General features: G+C 46.2%; 1 protein-coding gene across 2 annotated transcripts; it reads right to left on the reverse strand.

Moving 5' to 3' along the window:
* Window positions 1-7,088: 7,088 nt before the first annotated feature.
* Window positions 7,089-17,871, reverse strand: MARCO (macrophage receptor with collagenous structure). Of its 2 annotated transcripts, none has more exons than XM_032115115.1 (15): window positions 17,656-17,871; window positions 15,605-15,706; window positions 14,981-15,217; window positions 14,548-14,583; window positions 13,611-13,646; window positions 13,141-13,248; window positions 11,749-11,856; window positions 11,606-11,650; window positions 10,966-11,064; window positions 10,817-10,870; window positions 10,275-10,319; window positions 10,024-10,131; window positions 8,829-8,870; window positions 8,339-8,515; window positions 7,089-8,033 (listed from the first exon to the last, which is right to left on the reverse strand). In XM_032115115.1, the coding sequence occupies exons 1-15, from the start codon at window positions 17,834-17,836 to the stop codon at window positions 7,903-7,905; spliced, it is 1,509 nt and encodes a 502-aa protein (XP_031971006.1). In that variant the 5' UTR covers window positions 17,837-17,871; the 3' UTR covers window positions 7,089-7,902. The 2 variants fall into 2 exon arrangements, with proteins under 2 accessions (XP_031971006.1, XP_031971007.1); XM_032115116.1 differs by lacking the exon at window positions 17,656-17,871 and adding an exon at window positions 16,747-16,952.
* Between the last annotated feature and the right edge of the window lie 1,337 nt (window positions 17,872-19,208).

Raw genomic sequence — 19,208 nt, forward strand, 5'->3', positions numbered from 1 at the left:
TGCAAGACAGACAAGTTTGGGTTTCTTTCAATTCAACAAGACTTTTGCTGATTAACAGTATCAGTGTTCTCAAATACTGCCAGCTACCATGATCTCGTTTGAAAAAGATTGAGTACTTGGAAACTAAATGGAAGAAATATGAACAGAGCACTACATACAGGTCTGAAAACAGAGATTAAGAGTTAAAGCCTTTGAAACAGTACATGAGTTTTCCTCCTTAATGTGAAAATGATGGCTATCATCTGGTTTGTAAATTCATATCAGATGAACATCTTGGAACAGTTAGACCTAAAGAGCAGAAGATGTACAACTGAATAGAAGGGAAACCCCCCCCTAAAGATGAGGGAAGAGACTCACAAATACTTCATTAGATAGGGAAGGGATCCACAAATACTTCATTAGATAGGCTGTGTACTTGATGTTAGCTGGGGAACAAGCCCTTTTACTTTGGAGAAGGAGTTTCTCCTCTCCATATGTGGGCACTGCAATATAAGAAAGATATTAAACTATTAGAGAGTGTCCAAAGGAGGGCAACAAAGATGGTGAAGGGCCTTGAGGGGAAGCCATGTGAGGAGCAACTGAGGTCACTCGGTCCGTTCAGCCTGGAGAAGAGGAGATTGAGGGGAGACCTCATTGCAGTCTACAAGAGAGCATTGTGAGGGGAAGAGGAGGGGCAGACACTGATCTCTGCTTTGTCATGACCAGTGACAGGACCTGAGGGAATGGCATGAAACTGTGTCAGAGGGGCTTAGGCTAGATATTAGGAAAAGGCTCTTCTCCCAGAGGGTGCTTGGGTCCTGGAAGCACCAAGCCTGCCAGAGCTCAAGAAGCATTTGGATAATGCTCTCAGGCACATGATGTGATCCTTGGGGTGGTCCTGTGCAGCAGCTGGACGTCGATGAGCCCTGTGGGTCTTTTCCAAGTCAGGATATTCTATGATTCTATGAAATATGTCTCTTTAAAATAATTTGGATGAAAACTCTACACTACTCGCTTCTATGCTTATACTTCAACAAAATTTTAGCTTTCCAACTTTGTGTCTCTGTTGCCAGAACCCATTTCATCACTTCACTTTAAGTGAAGGAATCAGGATCCTTGAGAGCTTGATGGCACAGAGGTGAAGGATGGCTTGGGACTACATCTATCATAATGGGGCAAGCAGCAATAATTAGGGTTAAACTGCAGAAGTGTCAAGGTGGGAGAAAGCTGGAACCAGAGGTGTTGATGAAATGCTGTTGTCGGCAGTTTTATAATGCCTCTGTGACATGAGACTGAAAATTACTGTGCTTTCTAATAATCAGTGCAACTCAATTTAAAATGCCTTGTTTAAATAACCATTTTGGAAAGAGTCCCTACTGTTTTCTGCACTAGAAAACATCAGGATTCCCAGCCTTGGGCATGCTTTTGCTGGTTGCCCAGGCATTTGAGAAAGGACTCACTATTCCTTCTGAATCTCCCACCTTCCTTCCAGGCTGCTGGGCAGAACACATGACCCACCTGCAAGCCCAAGAGCAGACTCACCAGGAGCTAAGCAGTGTTTGAGAGAGCTGGGCAAAATTTAAAATTATCAGAAGAGGGCTGAATTATCAGCAGAAACAAACCCATGTATTTCCCCAGTTATCAACAGAGCAATGTTGATTTATACCAGCTGCAGATGTGACCTAGATGACAACTCTCTGCTTCATCTCCTGTGCTGGGTGATGCTTGGAGCCCTTTTGCTGAAGTCTCATCACTCAGGATCCCTCACTGAGCTGGGCCCCACATGTTTACTGAAGACTGTACATTTTACCCTTGCATCCTCAGTGTGCTGAGCCTGTCCCATGGGGTCACAGCACGTCTCCCCTGAGCAGGTCACAACTGACATGCTGGCTTGTAATGGGAAGTGGCACTGTGCATCTGGGAGCAACAAAAGGAAAATGTTGAAAAAGTGGCTTTTTTTCCACATTTCCTGTCTATGGTGTGTAAAGTCAGTGTGCCAGAACACTGTCCAGAAAAGAGCTTCTTCTGCCCTCTCCATGCCAGCTTGTGCTGGGGGACTCAAAAAGGCTTCTAAAGCAGGTAAACTGGAAGTAGGGGAGTTCCCCAGTCTTAATCTTGCAGTTTTGGAGTATAAACACAGGACAAGCAAAGGGTTTTCTTCCTCCTCTCATCTACCCCTTAACCACAGCCAGATCCATTTATAGTCTTGTGCAGCTCTTTCAGTCTGGTTGAAATAGTGGATTTTCAGAGACAGGGTATTTCCCTTCCCTCCAGCATTGCTGTAGGAGTCTGTCCCTGCTTGTTAGTGGAGAAATGTTATAGCCCTGCAAGTTGAGTCAACAGTCTTTACCCATTTGTGGAAAAAACACCCTTTTTCTTTTAGCCCTGGGATCCTCATCTCTCAGCCCTGGGTAATTTGGATTAGCTGTTACTCATGCAAACAGTGCCACTTTAGTTTAGTCTGATCTCATTTCCACCCAGAAAAGAGTTTGAGGGCCTCAGAAGTGTGATGAGAGCCTTCTACTCCCAAAGAGCTCTTTCTATCACCGCTATGTAAAGTCAAACATTTGCTTTAACATCAGAGCAACTGCAAGAGCAGAGTCCCAGTGTTCATGCAAGCCACAGCTATTATGGAAAAAGCCTTTCAGAAATACCCTTTCAGATGCTGAGCAGAAGTAAAACTATCAAGGTCACTTCCAGTTTGATCTTGGTGTGTGCTGCACATTCTTCATTTCTCTACACTCTGTCCAGGGCATTAGCATCCCTTTATAGGTGTGCTGCTTGCTTGGAACAATAAGTAGTTCTTCCAAAACCTGGTTGTGAGCTTGTCCCTGCCAGGTGAAGTTAATCATGTTAAGGAAAACTTATTTCATCTCTTAAGCCTTGTCTGAACGTACTTCAGGCAACAGCACTCGGTGGCTCAAGGATCTCAGCTGGCTCCTGGTGTCCCAGCACAGGTTAGGAGAGGAGTCACTGGGAGAGAGCTGGCACATTAATTAATGAGGCAAGAATGTGTTTTCAGGAACACAGTGCTTTCTCTGCTTTCAGAAAACTTTCAATGAAGGTAAGGCACCTTCCTAGAAAACAAGCTGTGGTTTCAAAATGGTGTAGAAATCCCTGGGGGAGTTTTTCTGCCCTGCACCATGCAGAAGGTGAGATGGGATTATTACGGTGGTCCCGCTGGCCTCAACATCTGTGAAAGTTTGCTCCAGTTCCTTTGAATAGATAGTCTGCTTAGTAGGAGGTGACTTACTTTTTTTTCCTGTTGGCATGTTATCAGAAGAGATCAGACTAGTTGTGTATTTATCTGGAATTACAGTTATGAATCTGCTTAATAAGGCAGTCATTAATATCTTGAGTGATTTATGGCCTAAGCCTGAAAGCCCTCTGAATCCCTTAACTCCACTGGGATTTCCTAAGGCAAGGTCATTGCAGAATTGCACTTCCTTGTGCTGCTGATACCCTGATGGTGTGGAATCAGCACCTTCCCAGTGCCACTTATTTGTTAGCATTTACAGAAAACATCACAAGCGGACTCAGAATAAATGCAATTTGTGTATTATTTTCTTATTCACCTTATTTAACAGCTCCCAAAGTCCTCTCCTGCCTTCCCCTGATGGGGTACCTAGATGACATGGGAGGAGTTTTAGGAGGCAATTCTTCACTCTGGAACTTCTGCGGTTAAAATTCATTTAGCTCCAACAAAGAAGAGTAACAAGCTTTTATAGTCCCTGTGAAGTAGTTTTAACCTAGGGCTCAAAAGACAAAGACTGCTGTTGAATAGCAATATTTATTTAGCATTTTAGCATTTAAATCTTTCTCTATTTGGATGTGTCTTTCCTTTTGAACTGGAAGCATAAGTTCCTCTGTTTGCCTGCAAAACACTTTTTTTTCATCTCACACTGAATCCCAGGAAAATCCTCAAATATTCTTGTAAATCTCAAAGACACTAAGGCATTAGCCCCCCTTCTTCCCCATTTAGACCTTTGAAGGCTGGTGTGACTAGAATGATTTTGGAGTTATAGTTCAGAGTCTGAATAAAAAATGAAGGGAAGCATTTTGCAATACCGTAGCCTGTACAATAACTAATTACTTATAGATTTTAGGTCACATTTGAAAAAGACAAGTACTGAAATAAATGGATAATCATTTGGAGCTACCATTAACAGTTTGTTTAAGAACTTTGGGTTAAATTCAACTCTGTGTCACAGCAGAGCAGCTGCCTGCATCAGTGCATGGTCCAGCTTCATGCCAGCGCCTGTGAGAGCCAAACTGGCTCCTTTGCAGGATCAGAAACACTTGTAGTTTGGGCTTCTGCACTGCACTGGATGGTTGGTTGGGCCTTTGCTGGATCATGCTGGTGGGAAGAGTTAATCAAGTAAAACCTGACCAGTTCTGACACCAAGTGAGACAAAAAAAGCCTTACGGTTTTGAGGCCAGATGCTGCCCTCCACCATGATGTTCAACAGAAAAAACTAGGAAATGTGCTGGCAGATTTGTGGTGATTTGATCTAAAACATCAGAAGACTTCAGAAGAGAGGGATGAAAATACGATTATTGACCTATATATGATGCGATGAGTTTAAGCTTTAGATGTAGCCTGCATGTGTATTAAACTTGTTACCTGTCTGTAATATGCATGTAATGCAGAAAACGATTTATTGCATATTTTAATGCGATGTCTTTAACTCATTAATTACCTTTTTTATCTTTGCAGCTGGAATCATCAATAATTTTGCTAAGGAGGTGTGTTATGGGTGCACTCAGCATAAACTTCAGGCCTTGGAAACCTGTAGAACTGGCTTTTAGTTAGTAAATGTTTTGCTCTTCAGCATCTCTCCCTTCCCATGGGGCATGAGATAGGAAACCTCACTGCAGTTGAAGTGTGAATTTTGGAAAATCCTTCCAGCCACAGCACATATCCCACTGTGTCTGGCTGTTCCCCATTCCTTCAGAGATGACAGAAGGTTCAGTTTTCTCCCCAAAAGGAGAAAAGTCTCAGTTTGATGCCAGATAGCCTCTATGAAATGTTCGTCTCCTTGGAAAGGTAGTGTCAGATACATTGGAAATGGTGCTCTAGGGCTCCAGAAAAGATTTGTGTCCTCAAGGGTCTTTGCTAACTTACCTCATAAATACACGTGAGCTAGTGAGACAGAACTACCCAAAAAACCCCAGTTCTCCCCACCCGTTCCAAATCTCTTCAGAACACAAGGAATGATCAGGGATGGGAGCATCTGGAAATAACATCATTCCTAAGGGAAAGTGCTCCATTTTAATTAATTGTATCCCTTTTATCCATGACAGTGTAATTGCATTTTGCTTAACTAAGTCTTTTTAATTGGTGCTGGGCATGAATGATAAGCAAAGCTGTACTACTCCTTGTTAGCTGTCACAGGCAGCTCTTTCAGGGCAGTGCAGGATAGTTGGGAGACTTCAAAGCTGGGGTGGAATAGCTGGAGCTGGGTATTTGGGAGGGAGGGGGTGTGGCCCTGCAAGCCAACCTCCAAAACTCAGGGCTACCCCTTTCTGTAGATGCAAAAGGATTTTTTATTGCTCACCAACCATCCCGTGGTGACTTGTAGCACTCTTCCTGCCCCAGTGGACCTTCCCTTAGACTGGAGAAGTGAACATGTGGAGCACGAATGCCCCCCAAACCTGCTGCATGGGGGTCGCAGTGCTGGGCTTCAGGCTCCAAATGCCACTGCTGGGACTTGTGTCCTGCCCCCACAGTGGTAAGGCTGGGGGTGAGCTGTACAGCTGTCCCTCCTCTGTCCCTCCAAGGGGACACCTCTGGTATGTTGGAAAAATCTGATGGTTTGCCTTAAAAATTGTGTTTCTAGCTATTAAAGAGTGGGGAGCAAAACCTGTACAAGTGTCCCAACTGCCCAGCAGCCTCTCACAAAACATCAGGCGTAAGAGTCTGCATCACAAATACCTAAAAACATCTGTTCTTATTTTGTAAAATCCCTTTATTGGAGAACTGTTTGACCAGTGCTGCAGTTATCCAGGACTGAGACCACCATAGCCTGTCTCATTCCCTCAAACCAAGCACCCCACTCTCAGATTTTGGTCTTGCTGCGTGTGCTGTCAGCTGTTCAACAGGATAAAACACATTTTAATCCTTCCCTATGGCACAGGGACATAACAGGGACCCTCTGGATGCATCACCAGGCCCTTGTGGCCACCACTGCCATTCCACTCCTAGCAACATAGAATCATGGAATGATTTGAGTTGGAAAGAACCTTAAAGGTAGTCTAATTTCAATCTCCTGGGCAGGGGAGCCCTGTCCAACCTGGCCTTGAACACTTTCAGGGATGAGGCATCCACAGCTGCTCTGGGCAACCTCTGGGCCAGTGCCCCACCACTGTCACAAGGAAGAATATTCTCCCTGATACATAATCTAAACCTACTCTCTTTTAGTTTAAGGCTATTCCCCCTTGTCCTATCTCTACATGACCTTGTAAAAAATCCCTCTCCAGCTCTCTTGCTGGAAGGTGCTCTAAGAGCTGTCTCTTCTCCAGACTGAACAGCCCCGGCTCTCTCAGCCTGTTTTCATAGGAAGGGTGCTCCAGCTCTCTGAGCATCTTCGCAGCCCCCTCTGGCCTCACTCCAGCATGTCGCTATCCCTGCTGTGCCGGGGTCTCAGAGCTGGACGCAGTGCTCCAGGCGGGGTTTCACGAGAGCGGAGCAGAGAGGGATGCGCAGGATCCCCGGTTCTCCGAGGCACAAGGCAGCGCGGAGGCGCAGCCGCGGGGCCGGGCCGGTGCCGCGGGTCTCCCGCAGCGGCTTTGCGGAGCGGCGGCGGCCCTTGAGCTCCCCTTAGTGCCGGGAAGGAGCATTTGAGACAACCGGGCTCGGCGGCGGGGATGGGGAGGGGTGTCGGGAGGGGACCGGTGGGTCCTGGCGCGGTACCCGCGGCTCCTCCCGCAGGTCCCACCGCGCTCGTGGCATCCCGTCAGGATGTGTCCAGCGCTTGTCCTTGCAGGGAAACCTTTATTTGTTGAACGTAAACTGCATCAATCGCATGGGATCCAGGAAAGCCCAGTTCAATATTTTCTCCCTAATACATCTACAGGTGTGTGTGTCTATAATTTTATTTATTTATCTATTCAAGCATTTATTTGTTTATTTATTTGTTTATTTATTTATATTTAACACCAATCGATAGCTTATTCATGCTTTGCTACATTTTTTATTTGTCATGATTTTGCTTTACTGGAGCATTTAATTTCAAAAGGTATGAAAAGCTTAGCTTTATACACCAGATAAGTAAGGGATATTGCTCCTGGAGACAGGTTAGGAAATGCTGACAGAGAAGGCAAGGGACTTAGCTAAGGTCAAAACAAAGCGCTGTGCTAAACCAGGATAGTATGGCACCTAGATCCCGGGCACTTATTTTTGCGCTTCAATGTGTGATCAGCATACTTTCTGAAGAATATTTATATTTGCATGCCAGAGTGATCATCTGATGATTTCTGAGCATCTGCTGTTTTGGGTGTATGCACTTCCCTGGGGGTTTTAAGCTCAGGTTCACAACTGTACTGTGATGAAGATGGACTAGCCAGCTCAGCTGCAGTAAGTGCAGGTTTCTGCACACTGATCCTTACTGCACTAAGCTAATGTGGACCATCACCTCCCCTGTGGACTTAGAGGTCACACACGTGAGCTCCTGCAGATGAGCTGATGTCAGGTAGCTGGAAAAGCTGTGAACTGGCTCACATGCCTGAACTCCAATTGTTTTGTGACAGCTGGGATGTTTCAGGTTACCTGTAGGTCTTGCAACTGTTACTGATTTGTGAAAAATTCAACTTTCTTTGTCAATATTTTTATGACCTGGTAGAGAGGCACAAAAGCACAGCCTGATGAAAAGCTCCACGGAGAGCAGAGGCAGCAGCAGCTCCCAGGACAGACTTGGTGTCCCATCAAGTGCACTCCACCCCAACATCCTCGTTGTGGTTGCAGTTGTGTGCACCCCAGTCACGCTTGCTACAGTCCGTAATTGTAATTTCACTCCCCTTGCAATTTACGTCATCGAGCCAAATTTGTCCGGTGCCTTTGGAAAATCAAACAAACAAACAAACAAAAAACTGTTGGATGAGAGAAAGAGGAGTATGCATTTTTTTTTTTCTAAAGAGAGCCCTGTGGATAGTGGGCATGTGTTGGGTTGTGTGGATGGCTCGTTGGAAATCAAGTCTTTGGGCACAGGTCAAGCAGCACTTGACATGCTGCTGCCTCATCCCAAGAGGAACGAGCTGCCCTGCTGAGGAGATCACTTGCTGCTCGTGTGGGTGACCTTGCTGTGGTGTGTGTAAGCACCCGTGGCAGGCCTGGAGAGGTGTAAAGCTGTAGTGGACTCACCTGCTGAGGCTGTGAAGTAAGAGACCGCACGGTTGAATCCCAGCATTCGGCAGACTACGCCGGCCTCTCGGATGCTCCAGCCATCGTCACATATTGTTCCCCAGGACCCTTTGTGGAAGATTTCCACACGGCCCCTTCTGTCTCCTCCCACGAGTCGTACAAAATTACTGAGGCCAACTGAGAGTTCAGAGGAGAAGAAAATAACTCTAAGGGTCATACAGGCATAAGGAAAGACATTGACAGACAGGAGCAGTGACCACCCAAACCAGAGGGATGTTCCCGCCTCCAGGGTGGGACCAGAGGTTACTGGTAGCTCAAATCCAAACAATTCAGGAGCTCCCCCTGTATTTGGAGACACCAGGCTGCAGCTCAGACCACAGGCTCCTCAGCTCTGTTAGCTGTGCTGTGTGAGTAGAGGGGGATTTTGGGCCTGATGTCAGGTAGCTTTGATACCAGAAGGCAAGTGAGAGAAGAAGTAAAAGTCCAGTACCTTCTCCTTTTTCACCTTTGCTCCCTTTTACTCCTTGGGAACCTGTTGCAAAATAGAAAAGCAAACATTTGACTGTTGCTTCTGGAAAAATCCAGTTATTATCTAGTTCTGAATGCTTGTATGAGTCAGAGATGTGCAGACTCCTCCCCTTGTAGAAAATGAACACCCTGAAGTGACTAAGGATATGTAAAAGAAACGTGGCAGGAAAAGTAGGATCTTCCTAATGTGTGACCCAAGAAAAGGGCCGCTTTAAAAAACCCATCTATTCATTCACTTGTGGGAAATGTATCTCATTTCCCTGTAAACTGACATCTTTGACAGACTTTGGGATCTCCAGGAGTAGGCATGGTATCTCCCAAAGTACTTCCAGGAAGACCTACATCCAGGGATTTGCTCTCCAGGGAGAGAAGAAAGGTGCTCTCAACAGTCCTCCACATTTCTGTGGAGTATCTTGGTCTTGAGGGTAAGGGTGTTTGAAAAAACCCAATGAGTTCTTTTGTCCAAAGCTACCTCCAGATGCAAAGCTCCAGAGGAGGAGTGCATGGAGGAGCCCCACATAGAATCTAGTTTATTTCTGAGGATTCCTGTACTATCCTGTGTGAACAATTGAAAGAAAATAGCATCTGGAGCACAGTTTGCTTCCCATGGGCTGTTGTAACAACTGTTAGGGGGTTTTTTTGCTACAGGTCTTATGATTTTTTGAAACACCCTGTGATTGGAAGGGAGAGGAGTCAAGGATGGAGAGTAGCTGTAGTGTTGGACCTTTTGAACAGTTTTTGTGTCCTACAGTTAGCAAGGCATAATTAAATGGCCTCACTGTTAGGTGTTTCCAACAGCTTCACTATTCCATGTTCCTCAGTGCTGTGTTTACATGGGATTTATCCAAGTGACATGGTGTGCTACAAGATGTCTCTGAGCAAAGCAGAGAGGAGTGTGGGTTGTTCCAGTTTTCTGTGAAATAGGGGATTTGAGAAAATCTAATGCATCTGTTTTCTTGCATGTCTTTTAGCACACCTCCCAGGGTGTACACGTGACACCCTGTGCATTCCTCTGCTGGGAAGGCTGATCTGTCTGTTGAGTTCCTGCAAATGAGCTCTGCAAACACGCCCCAGAGTTGCTTGTGCCAGTCTGTGATCTACGGTCCCAAATCCAAATGCACCATCAGCTCCACAGACCCTGTGGCAAAGAGCCTTACCAGGATATCCGCTCTCTCCCTTGGCTCCTTTCAGTCCTGGTTCTCCTTTCAGACCCTTAGTGCCGTAATCACCCTTGCTTCCTTTTTGACCAACTGGGCCTGGGGTACCTGGGTGGAAAGCAAAAAAGTCATTGCCTTTGTCCCTTCCCAAGGAAAGGGCATGACAAACATTTCACATTCATGCAGAACAGTGGAATGTGGCACCTAAAGTGCTTTGCATCATCAGAATAAATCATGCTATAAGGGTTTACCTGGTGGGCCCTGGTCTCCCTTTGCTCCCTTTTGCCCTGGAGGTCCTAAGATCATACAAACAAACAAACATTTACAAGAGTGATCTTTATACATTAATAAAAGCTTATACAAATTAGTATTTATGATGGATTTTAACTCATCTAGTTTAGGTGTCTACACTATAAACATCTATTTCTGAATCAGGTGTCTTATTTCACATCATACTCAGTGCAGACCATGTCAAAAAAAAAAATACAGGCAGTGGAGAAACATCTTCTCCTGAAGTTCATCTTAAACTGCTGCTTTGTTTGTGAGTTTTCAATTGATACAAAAATTCAGGCACCATCACCCCCTCATGCATATTACAGATGGTAGAAACAACTCTCTGGTGAGTAGTCAGCCCACAGCAGCCTGCCAGAGTGCCAGGAGTGCCATGGCATCCTGGGATGCATTGGAGCTCCAAGAAGAGGACTCAAGAGATCTTCTCTTGGTGTTGTAGTTCCCTTTCCAGTGTCTGCATGATGTGTGCTGTTGACCCAAAACCTGTTTTATTCTACTTTACCTGCTATTCCTTGTTCTCCCTGATCACCTTTGAGTCCAGAAATGCCTTGTATTCCTAAAATGAAAAATAAATCAGTAAGGGTGAAGCCATCACACAAAGTGGGGCCAGAGTAGAAGATCAATGAGTTACAAGTTTGAGCAGTGCTGTACCTGGGCTACCTCTGGGGCCCTGGTCCCCCTTCTCCCCTTTCTGACCAGGTCTGCCATCGAGGCCAGGACTTCCAGGAGGTCCACGTTGTCCAGCTGCACCTTGAGGTTGAGTGAAAGCAGCACACATGAAATGTAACACAACACATGAAGGAGATAAAAAGACAGCTTGATCACCAGCCCTTGTACTCTGAGTTGAACTTACGAAGGCCAAATTGGGTCTCTCTGAATTGCAATCCTCCCCTGGCAGTGCTAACCTTAGCAATGCAGTGAGGAATGATCTGGAGTGAAAGGCTGCATGGACGCAGGTCCTGGCCGATTGCCAGCCTTGAAACGCACAAGTGCTCTCCTCAAAGAGCAACAATTTCTGCCCTTGTGCGCGCACACGCGTCAGGAAGGAGGACATGGCCCTTCTTTCCCTCTCAGTCTCCTGCACAGTGAGTGGGGCCCAGATGAGACAGCCAAGGCTGCTGGATGAGATTCGATGACATTGAAATGTTGGCATGATTTCTTCATCTAATCCTCATCTTCTCTCACCCATGCTGGGATCTAGACCGGCTGTAGTTTTCCTTGTCATGAAACACCATATAAAAGATATCAGTCTGATGTCTCTACAAGAAATTGCACCTTCTGTACTGCTTACCTTCCTCTCCTTTCGGCCCAGGAGGTCCAGGCTTCCCTGGGCTACCTGTAATGATATCCTGGCATCAGTGCTAACGAGGCTTAGCCCAGCCCCTCAGCTGGGGCAGCCCTGCACCCTTGTCACACTGTGTCCTCTGCACTTACCATCGTGAGCTGGCAGTCCTGGGACTCCATGCTGTCCCTGAGGACCCACAGGTCCCTGGGGCCCAGGGTCTCCCTTCTTGCCCATGTCACCTTTCTGTCCTTGGGGACCTATCAAACAGCATAGCACACATCTATAAATTCAAAAAAACAGATTTGTTGTCTCTGCAGCCTGTGGAGCACCTCTGTCCGGCCACAGCAGTAGCAAGGTTTGGCCTCACACCAGCACTTACCACTCGGTGACATTCCCATAAAGCTGTAGGAGGACAGAGCTGGTCTGTCTGATCCACCTCTGGCTCCGTCAGCCTCTCTGGCCAGATGTTTGGCTGGCCTGCTGTTACAGGCTTGTAGTGGTGCCATGACGCCTCTCCAATCTATTCCCCAAACTATCCCTACTACTGGAATGTTTCTCCTCTAGTTAAATATCCCTTACCCCAGTCTGAACGCTTCCCTGCTCCTAGCCACAGTGGAGATAGAAGGCAGCATATTCCACTCCTGTGCTTCCAGAGAGTTCTCTCATCTCCCCTTTATTTTCTCTTCTCCGAACAGGTGATCAGCATGCTCCAAATGAGCTGAATTGCTCAAAAGTGCCTCATTTGAAGACCTATATCTCCTCCATCTTTCTGCTCTAGAATTATCCCAAAGTCCTTGCCTTTTGGTATTCCTCCTACAATCACTTCTCTTCTGGAGCATCTTGTGCTAATGAGAGCATTGGGGCATCCAGAATCTGATGGAAGATCTGAGGAAGCTCTTATCAACCTGCCCAGCTGTCCTCCCTGCTCTGCACCACACACATCATCTGCTTTCTTTTCCTCTCCTGTTTTCAGCCTGTGTGAGACCACTGAGTAACAGCTATCCATAATGCATGTCACATGGGAGAAACATGTTGCATAACTCTTCTACTTCAGGTGTATAAAGCCAGGCTTATGTAAGATATAAAGCTCTCAGAAAGAGGTTCCACTGAAATGAGGACTAACATCCACATGCTTGTGCATATAAATTGTATTGTATTATTTTATACCATGAAAATCCTACTGTAAACATCACTGCTTTAATCTAGGATAAGCTGATAATTGAATATCTGTGGCTTTCATTAGACAAGGTCACTCTGTAAAGAGACTTCCATGGTGCAGAGTCAACATTTTACATGGCCCCTTCTCCCTGCCCTCCTTTGGGAGATTTGCTGAAGCATGACATGAAATTAAACCCCTGCAGATCAGGTCAAGTGTCCTGTTTATCCAGCTCCCTCACTGACTGGCAAGCCACGCTCAGGGCTGCTTGGATTTTTATGAATACTGACCTATGAAGACTTCTTCTGGTGTTTTATCTAGAATGGGTTTAAAAAGAAATATGTGTGAGAACATTAAAAATGTTGAGATAGTGAAGAAGTCTTACCTGCAAGCCCTATCTCTCCTTTTTCTCCTTTCGCTCCTGGATCACCACTTGGGCCAGTAGGACCAGGAGCTCCTTTGCTCCCCTTCTCACCCTGGGGTCCATGTATGCCTGCAAGGACAACACCATTTTTCTGAGGCTTCATGGGGTGCCATGTCTAGTGAATGCCAGCAGCAGGACACCCACCACAGCTGCGAGCATGAGCCAAACTCCACTCTCTGTGCACTTGAGAGTGGTGCTGGTAACAGTGGCAAATTGGCCCACTGTGGCTGTTGCACATTGACTTTTAAAATAAGATTTTTTCCAGCTAAGTTTTTCTTTTGCTCACATTAGCTCTACATAGGCTTATTTCCTTCAACTCCAATGACATTCTTACTCACACCTTGGCTGAGGACATGATTGCTCATAAAATCATCCATAAAGCCACTTTATGTTCATACACAGAAGTAATTCAGGTGTCAGAAAAGCCTTACCTTGGTCTCCCTTTGTCCCTGGTGGTCCCTGTAACCCTGGGATGGAAAATATATATATCAGCTGACACACATCATCTATCCACAGTAATGGCTAAGAAGAAGAGATGAATTTTTTAATCATCCTTTGCTCACACGATTTCAGTCACCAGTGAGGCCAATCTTCAGCTGGCAGGGACCAGCACAACCACTTGAGTAAAGTCCTTGGAGCTCAGCTGAGTGCTCAGCTGGGCAGGGGCCAGCTTGTGTTCTTGCCAGCCTCAGCTCATGGGGACCATTGGGGAGATCTTCCATGAAAATGCACTGAACTATTGGGCTCTGATGTGTAATAACATTGCTTGGCAGGAGGTGCTGTTTCGTAAGTGTCGTAAGTGCAGCCAGGAAGATATGAAAACACAATTTTTAATTTATTTTTTTCCTTCAGAAAATCTCATCATTGTAGCCAAGAAGTAGGGATGGATGAGTTACAGACCTAACCTAACAAGGGTTGCATCTTAGGTCATCATCACAGGATCACAGAAACTGTTTCCTGGTCCAGCCTCTGCTCAGAGGGGAGCCAGCACTAGACCAGGACTTGCTGCATCCTCACAGTCTGGAGATATTTACCTCCTAAGGAGGGTGTAGTTCTACCCAAACCCCCAGGTACCCAGGGCAGCAGCTTGGGCATGGCTGTGGAGGGCAGAGCTTGCACTCAGCCATTCCTGAGTCTGTGCCAATGTTTTCCTAGGGACCTCTGTGGGAGCATTCGGGCTAGCCAAGGCTCCTGGAGGATCAGTGAAAAGGTACAGCAGGTCTTCTCATGGCCAGAGCATTGGGTGTCTGCACACTGGGTAGGGTCTTGGTCTGGGGACTGAAATCCCAAATCCTCACTTAAGGTCTCTTAGATGAAAAAAAGAAAAAGAGGAAAAGAAGAGAAGTTGTGGCTCATTTACCAACATACCTGGTGGACCAGGATCTCCTTTGCGTCCAGGAGGCCCTGAAATAGATATTTAATGCATATTTTTCAGTAGTCAGCAGCCAGTGAGGAACACAGCAGTATGAGATCGACAGGCTTGAGATGTGGGCTGGAGATACCCCCCTTTTGGATGGCATCTAGAGTCCAAATCTGCAAATCACTGGAGGGGAGAGGAGCCCAGAGCCACAGGTGCAGCTGCAAGGGGCTCTGGGGGTTTGCACAGTGCAGTGCTCCAGCTCCTATAGGTGCTGGAGCACCTATAGATTCCAACCCTGGGCATGGGGGCATCACTAACTGACAGGAAGATTAAATCTTGCCCTAGTTATTGGATCATCTAAACCGGGTTTTCAGCCCCTCTTTGCCAGTGATGCGGAGGAGTGGGGTCTCCCCACTGCAGAGCCAGCATGGAGAGCCATACCTGCAACCACGGTGATGTTGTTCATCCTCATCATCAAGTTTGCATTGTTACTTTTAATTATGGTGATTTGCTCTTCTAAGCTTCTCCTCCAGTTTTCTTCGTGTCTCATGAGAAAGCTCTTCTCAGTAGAGCTTCTTGCCAAAGCCAGATAGTTGCCAAAGGAGCTCTTCAGAATCTCTTCTGTATAGGAGGCATTTTGCTCTTGAAGTTTCAATATCTCTCTCTGCATCTTAAATACTGAGGAAACAAAAAGCCCATGCAATGAATATTCACTGCCCGGTCTGGCTGGGAAATGGTATTTTGGCAGAGCAGTTCCTCAGCACCTGGGGAGGACACCGGGGGATAAAGACCACCCCTGTTAGACCCGGGGAGGTGGTTTTCATGTGCCAGTCCTTGCTGCAGCCAGCAGTGCAGCTGGGAATGCCTTTGCAAATGCAAAGCACACGTACAGGGTGGGGGAATTGTCCCCTGCAGCGGCTGCTTTGCCTGGAGGTGTGTGGAGGAGCCTCTGTGCTCCCTCAGAGGTTCCCGATCTGTGTGCTCATTCCCACTTGCCCAGGCCCCCAGGAGCACCCAGCAAAGCTCTCTTTTGATGCCAAGCCCTTGGCAAGGTTGTAGCATTACCTTTGTACATCAGCAGCCCCTGGCCGGCCGTCAGCAGCAGCAGGTAGATGCTGAGGGCTGTCCGAACACAGCATGTGGATGCCTTTTTATGGCTCTGAGGCTCTAAAAACCAGGACAAGAAGGGTAGACACTCTCCCACATCTCTTCCCTACAAGCTCTGCTTGCTTCCAGCCATTTCAGGCTTGGCCACAGTGCTTTCCAGCAGTGAGGAGCGGCAAGGACCCTCTGTGAGAGTGCTTGATCCTGCCAGCAAGGCAGGCTGCCTTCCTCTGCTCCAGGCTTTGCACTGCAGTCTTCTTGGCCATCTTTTCCTTAGTTAATTTAACCAGCTCAATTCCATCAAGACTTAATCCAGCCTATAGCAGTGTGAATGTGGTGGCTTTCCCCTTTCTGCATCAATAAACTCCCTGTTCCCACTGCTTTTAATTGTCCCAAGCTGCCATTCGGAGGGTTGCTCAGGGCAATTCCTTCTCTATCCAGACCGCTGCATACACATGATTCCAACAGTGATGCATGTATGCATCAAAATAAATGAAAAATCAATAATAAGCTGAACTGCAGAGCAAATTGAATCAAGTCATAACATGTAAAACCAATGACTACCAGCAAGTGTAAAATAAATACATGGCTTTGTTGAATTTTGGCCTTCAGGGAGAAAAAAGTATTTCAGAAGCATTGTTAGCTATGTCAGACATTCAGTAAGTTACCCTCAATTGGGGTTTTTCTTTTTTTACAAAGTAATGTAATCAGGACTTTAAAGTCTTAGTTTTAAAAGACTACAGTATTTTAATTGGTTTTACAATAGAATGGCTTAGTCAGCAATGAAGCTTTTCTATTCAGCTAAAAAATTCATAAACTTACTTTTTTTATTGAGTCTGGTGATTTTAGTATCTTAACTATTACACATGAAAGTCTTACTCAAGAAAATGAGACATTTTCTAAAACAGGAAAATCATTTTTTCTGATGCTCAGCATCAGCTTTTGGCTAGAAATGGTAGTTTGACATACTTCTATTTTAAATGGTAGTTAATTTACTAGCAAAATCACTGCAAAAAGAATTTAATATGCAATATTTCATTTTTATGTGTTGTTTTAGACCAGATAAAATCCATATAAATCCATTTAATAAAAAGAAACCTTACCACTTATCTGAAAGGTTGTGGTAGAAGCTGAGGCAAACCCAATCTTTTCTGAAACACTGAAAGTGTTCATATCACTCGTATTTCCATCTTCCCCGTATTTGTCTTTAAATGTCATGACAAGTTTCTTGTGGCTAACTTAAAGCCTTGTAAGACTATAGACAACAAAGAGCTGGAGGGACTTCCTCTCCGCCTCCTGATTTGATGCTATCTGATATGCATTTCCTATCTGCTCAGTTTTTATAGAGTACTGAGAACTCTGATGTGGTAATTTGAACAGTTCCTCAAAAAATCCCACAGCTAAGATGTTCAGTCATGTGCTCACTTGGAATCCAGGGAGCCTTGGGCACGAACCTGGAAGATCTTCAACCTGGAGTTGTTCAATATCTCTGCATTGTTATGGGGTTAGGCATGAGATGGATGCATGGAATTTGTTCCTAACACAAGTAAAGCTCCTCAAGAAGATAGCCAAGAAGATTCCGTGTTCAATATCAGCTTGGCAATCCCTGTCCTGGGAGGGGAGGATGAGGACTTTGTCATAGTGGAACACACAACAATGTGCACCAAGGTGTACATCAGTAGATTGTGTGAGACTCAAGTGCAAGGAGGGAAAGAATCAGGAGGAGTTGTAAAGACAAGTGAATGATGATGGGATGGGGGATGCTGAAACCCAGATGGGTTTGGGATGATATGGAAAAGAGACACTTGCAGCCTCCTTGACAAAATCTCTCCAGCTCCTGCTTCCTCCCTGATGAGTTTTTCATACCCATGGACACAATTCCTACCTCTTCACCATTTCTTTACCCTCATGCTGCCAAACTCCCCCCTGCAGACCTCGCCATGGCATTCGGCGTTTTGACTTCTCCATTTATGTTGGGTTTGATTTTGCTTTTGCAAAGCAAAGGGACTCACCCAAGCCCACAGGCAGGAGCCTTCGGTAGGAGCTGGGCAGAGCCGTTCGCATCCACGCTGCCACCACCACGTCCTGCCCTCCCCGAGGTGCAAGGCAGTCACTGTCACACGGTTTGGTCCTGGGCTGCAGCTCTGTGCTCATCCCTGGCGCTGCTGTGTCCTCGCCGCTTTGCTTGGCCATGGAATGAAATGTAGTAAATCTTCAGGTAGGGGTGAGCTGGAGATCCACACCCTGACAGTGCAGAGTGAAGCCCTCTGTTCTGCACCTGATGTACAAATCTCTGAAAGGCTTAAACCACAAATGGGGATTTTTGAACCCACTTCTGTGTTCTCCTTTCAAATGTGCTTGTGCAGCTGTGACCTGGTTTGTCCCCAGCAGGGAGGAAGAGGAATCCTCCATTTTTAAACATTCTACTACACTCTGTGTAGGAATTGGGATAATTTGCTTCCTTGTGAAGGGCTCAGATATCCCCTTGAATTAGGGAGGATCACCACCAATCGGCTGAGCCACAGTAACTGCCTGTGCGTCCTCTCCCATCATGGCATCACCTCCTCACAGGAGTAAGGGCTCATATCGAGCCCATTTCTGATGGTTCTGGTGGTCCAGCTGACCACTCTGCATAAGCCTGGAGCCATCTTCTCTTGCTAGGTGATGAGCTGGGAATGGCTGCTCTTGTGCTGCCAAGTGGATGTCTATAGGGACAGATGTGATTCAGGTGCATGCAGAGAGCAGATTTACAGCAGAGAGGCTTTTAATAATACTTCTAGTCAAATCCATTTTATTTCGAAGTATTAAAAATAAGCTGGCACACATAGTTCTCAAAAGCCCTCCTAAAGACAAAAGGTGCAATGAGATCCCTGTGCCCTCCTTCCCTGAGAAAGAAGCTCAGGGATAAGTTTTCACGTGAATCATGATCATGTTCTGGCCATGCCACTCTCAGCAGCCCAGTTGGCATGGGTGCAAAAGCAGGAGAAGATTCCATTGATTTTGACAGCCCCAAACTGCAGTGCTTCAGGTTTTGAAGTCCAGTTCTCCACTTTTGGGGGGAAAGTCATGATCCTTCTGACTGCAGTTGCCTACCCAGCTGGTCTAACCTTTATTTCTAGTTGATGCAGCCCCATGCAGCTCTGCAAGCTGCCACATTCTCATGGCTCAGGTGAACATCTGGCTGTCTGGGTGGTCGTGGTGCATTTCTATCTCAATGCCAGCCTCTAAGAACAGGCAGCTGATTTCCCAGTGCGTGTGGTGCCGAGGGTCTGGGCCACGCCTTGGGTGCAGAGACCATGTCCCAACATGCTGGCTCAGCCTTTGTGTGTGCTCCCATCCTGCTTTCTGCTGTCTTTCATTTCTCACTGTATCATCACCGACTGCAGCAATAGCTTGACTCTGATTTTGCAATCAGGAAAGAAAAAAAGAAAAGAAACTGCTGATTCAGTGCAGTCTCCCTAGGTTGATGTTTTGCTGAAACAATGGGGTTATTTATAGAATAACAGTTTCCAGCACATTATGGGACACGTCTGCTGGACCATCAGCCTTATCTGTCAGGCTGTCT

This window comes from Corvus moneduloides, chromosome 7 (genome assembly GCF_009650955.1).
Source record: "Corvus moneduloides isolate bCorMon1 chromosome 7, bCorMon1.pri, whole genome shotgun sequence".
NCBI lineage: Eukaryota > Metazoa > Chordata > Aves > Passeriformes > Corvidae > Corvus > Corvus moneduloides.

Bases quoted from the DNA above. Each gene is read 5' to 3' on its own strand.
- MARCO (XM_032115115.1), bottom strand. From the start codon at position 17,836: ATGGCCAAGCAAAGCGGCGAGGACACAGCAGCGCCAGGGATGAGCACA. The intron at 13,647-14,547 runs GTATGTTGGTAA...TTTCCATCCCAG, and splicing joins AGGAGATCCTGGTCCACCAG to GGTTACAGGGACCACCAGGG. The intron at 10,132-10,274 runs GTAAACCCTTAT...CTTTCCACCCAG, and splicing joins GGGAGACCAGGGCCCACCAG to GTACCCCAGGCCCAGTTGGT.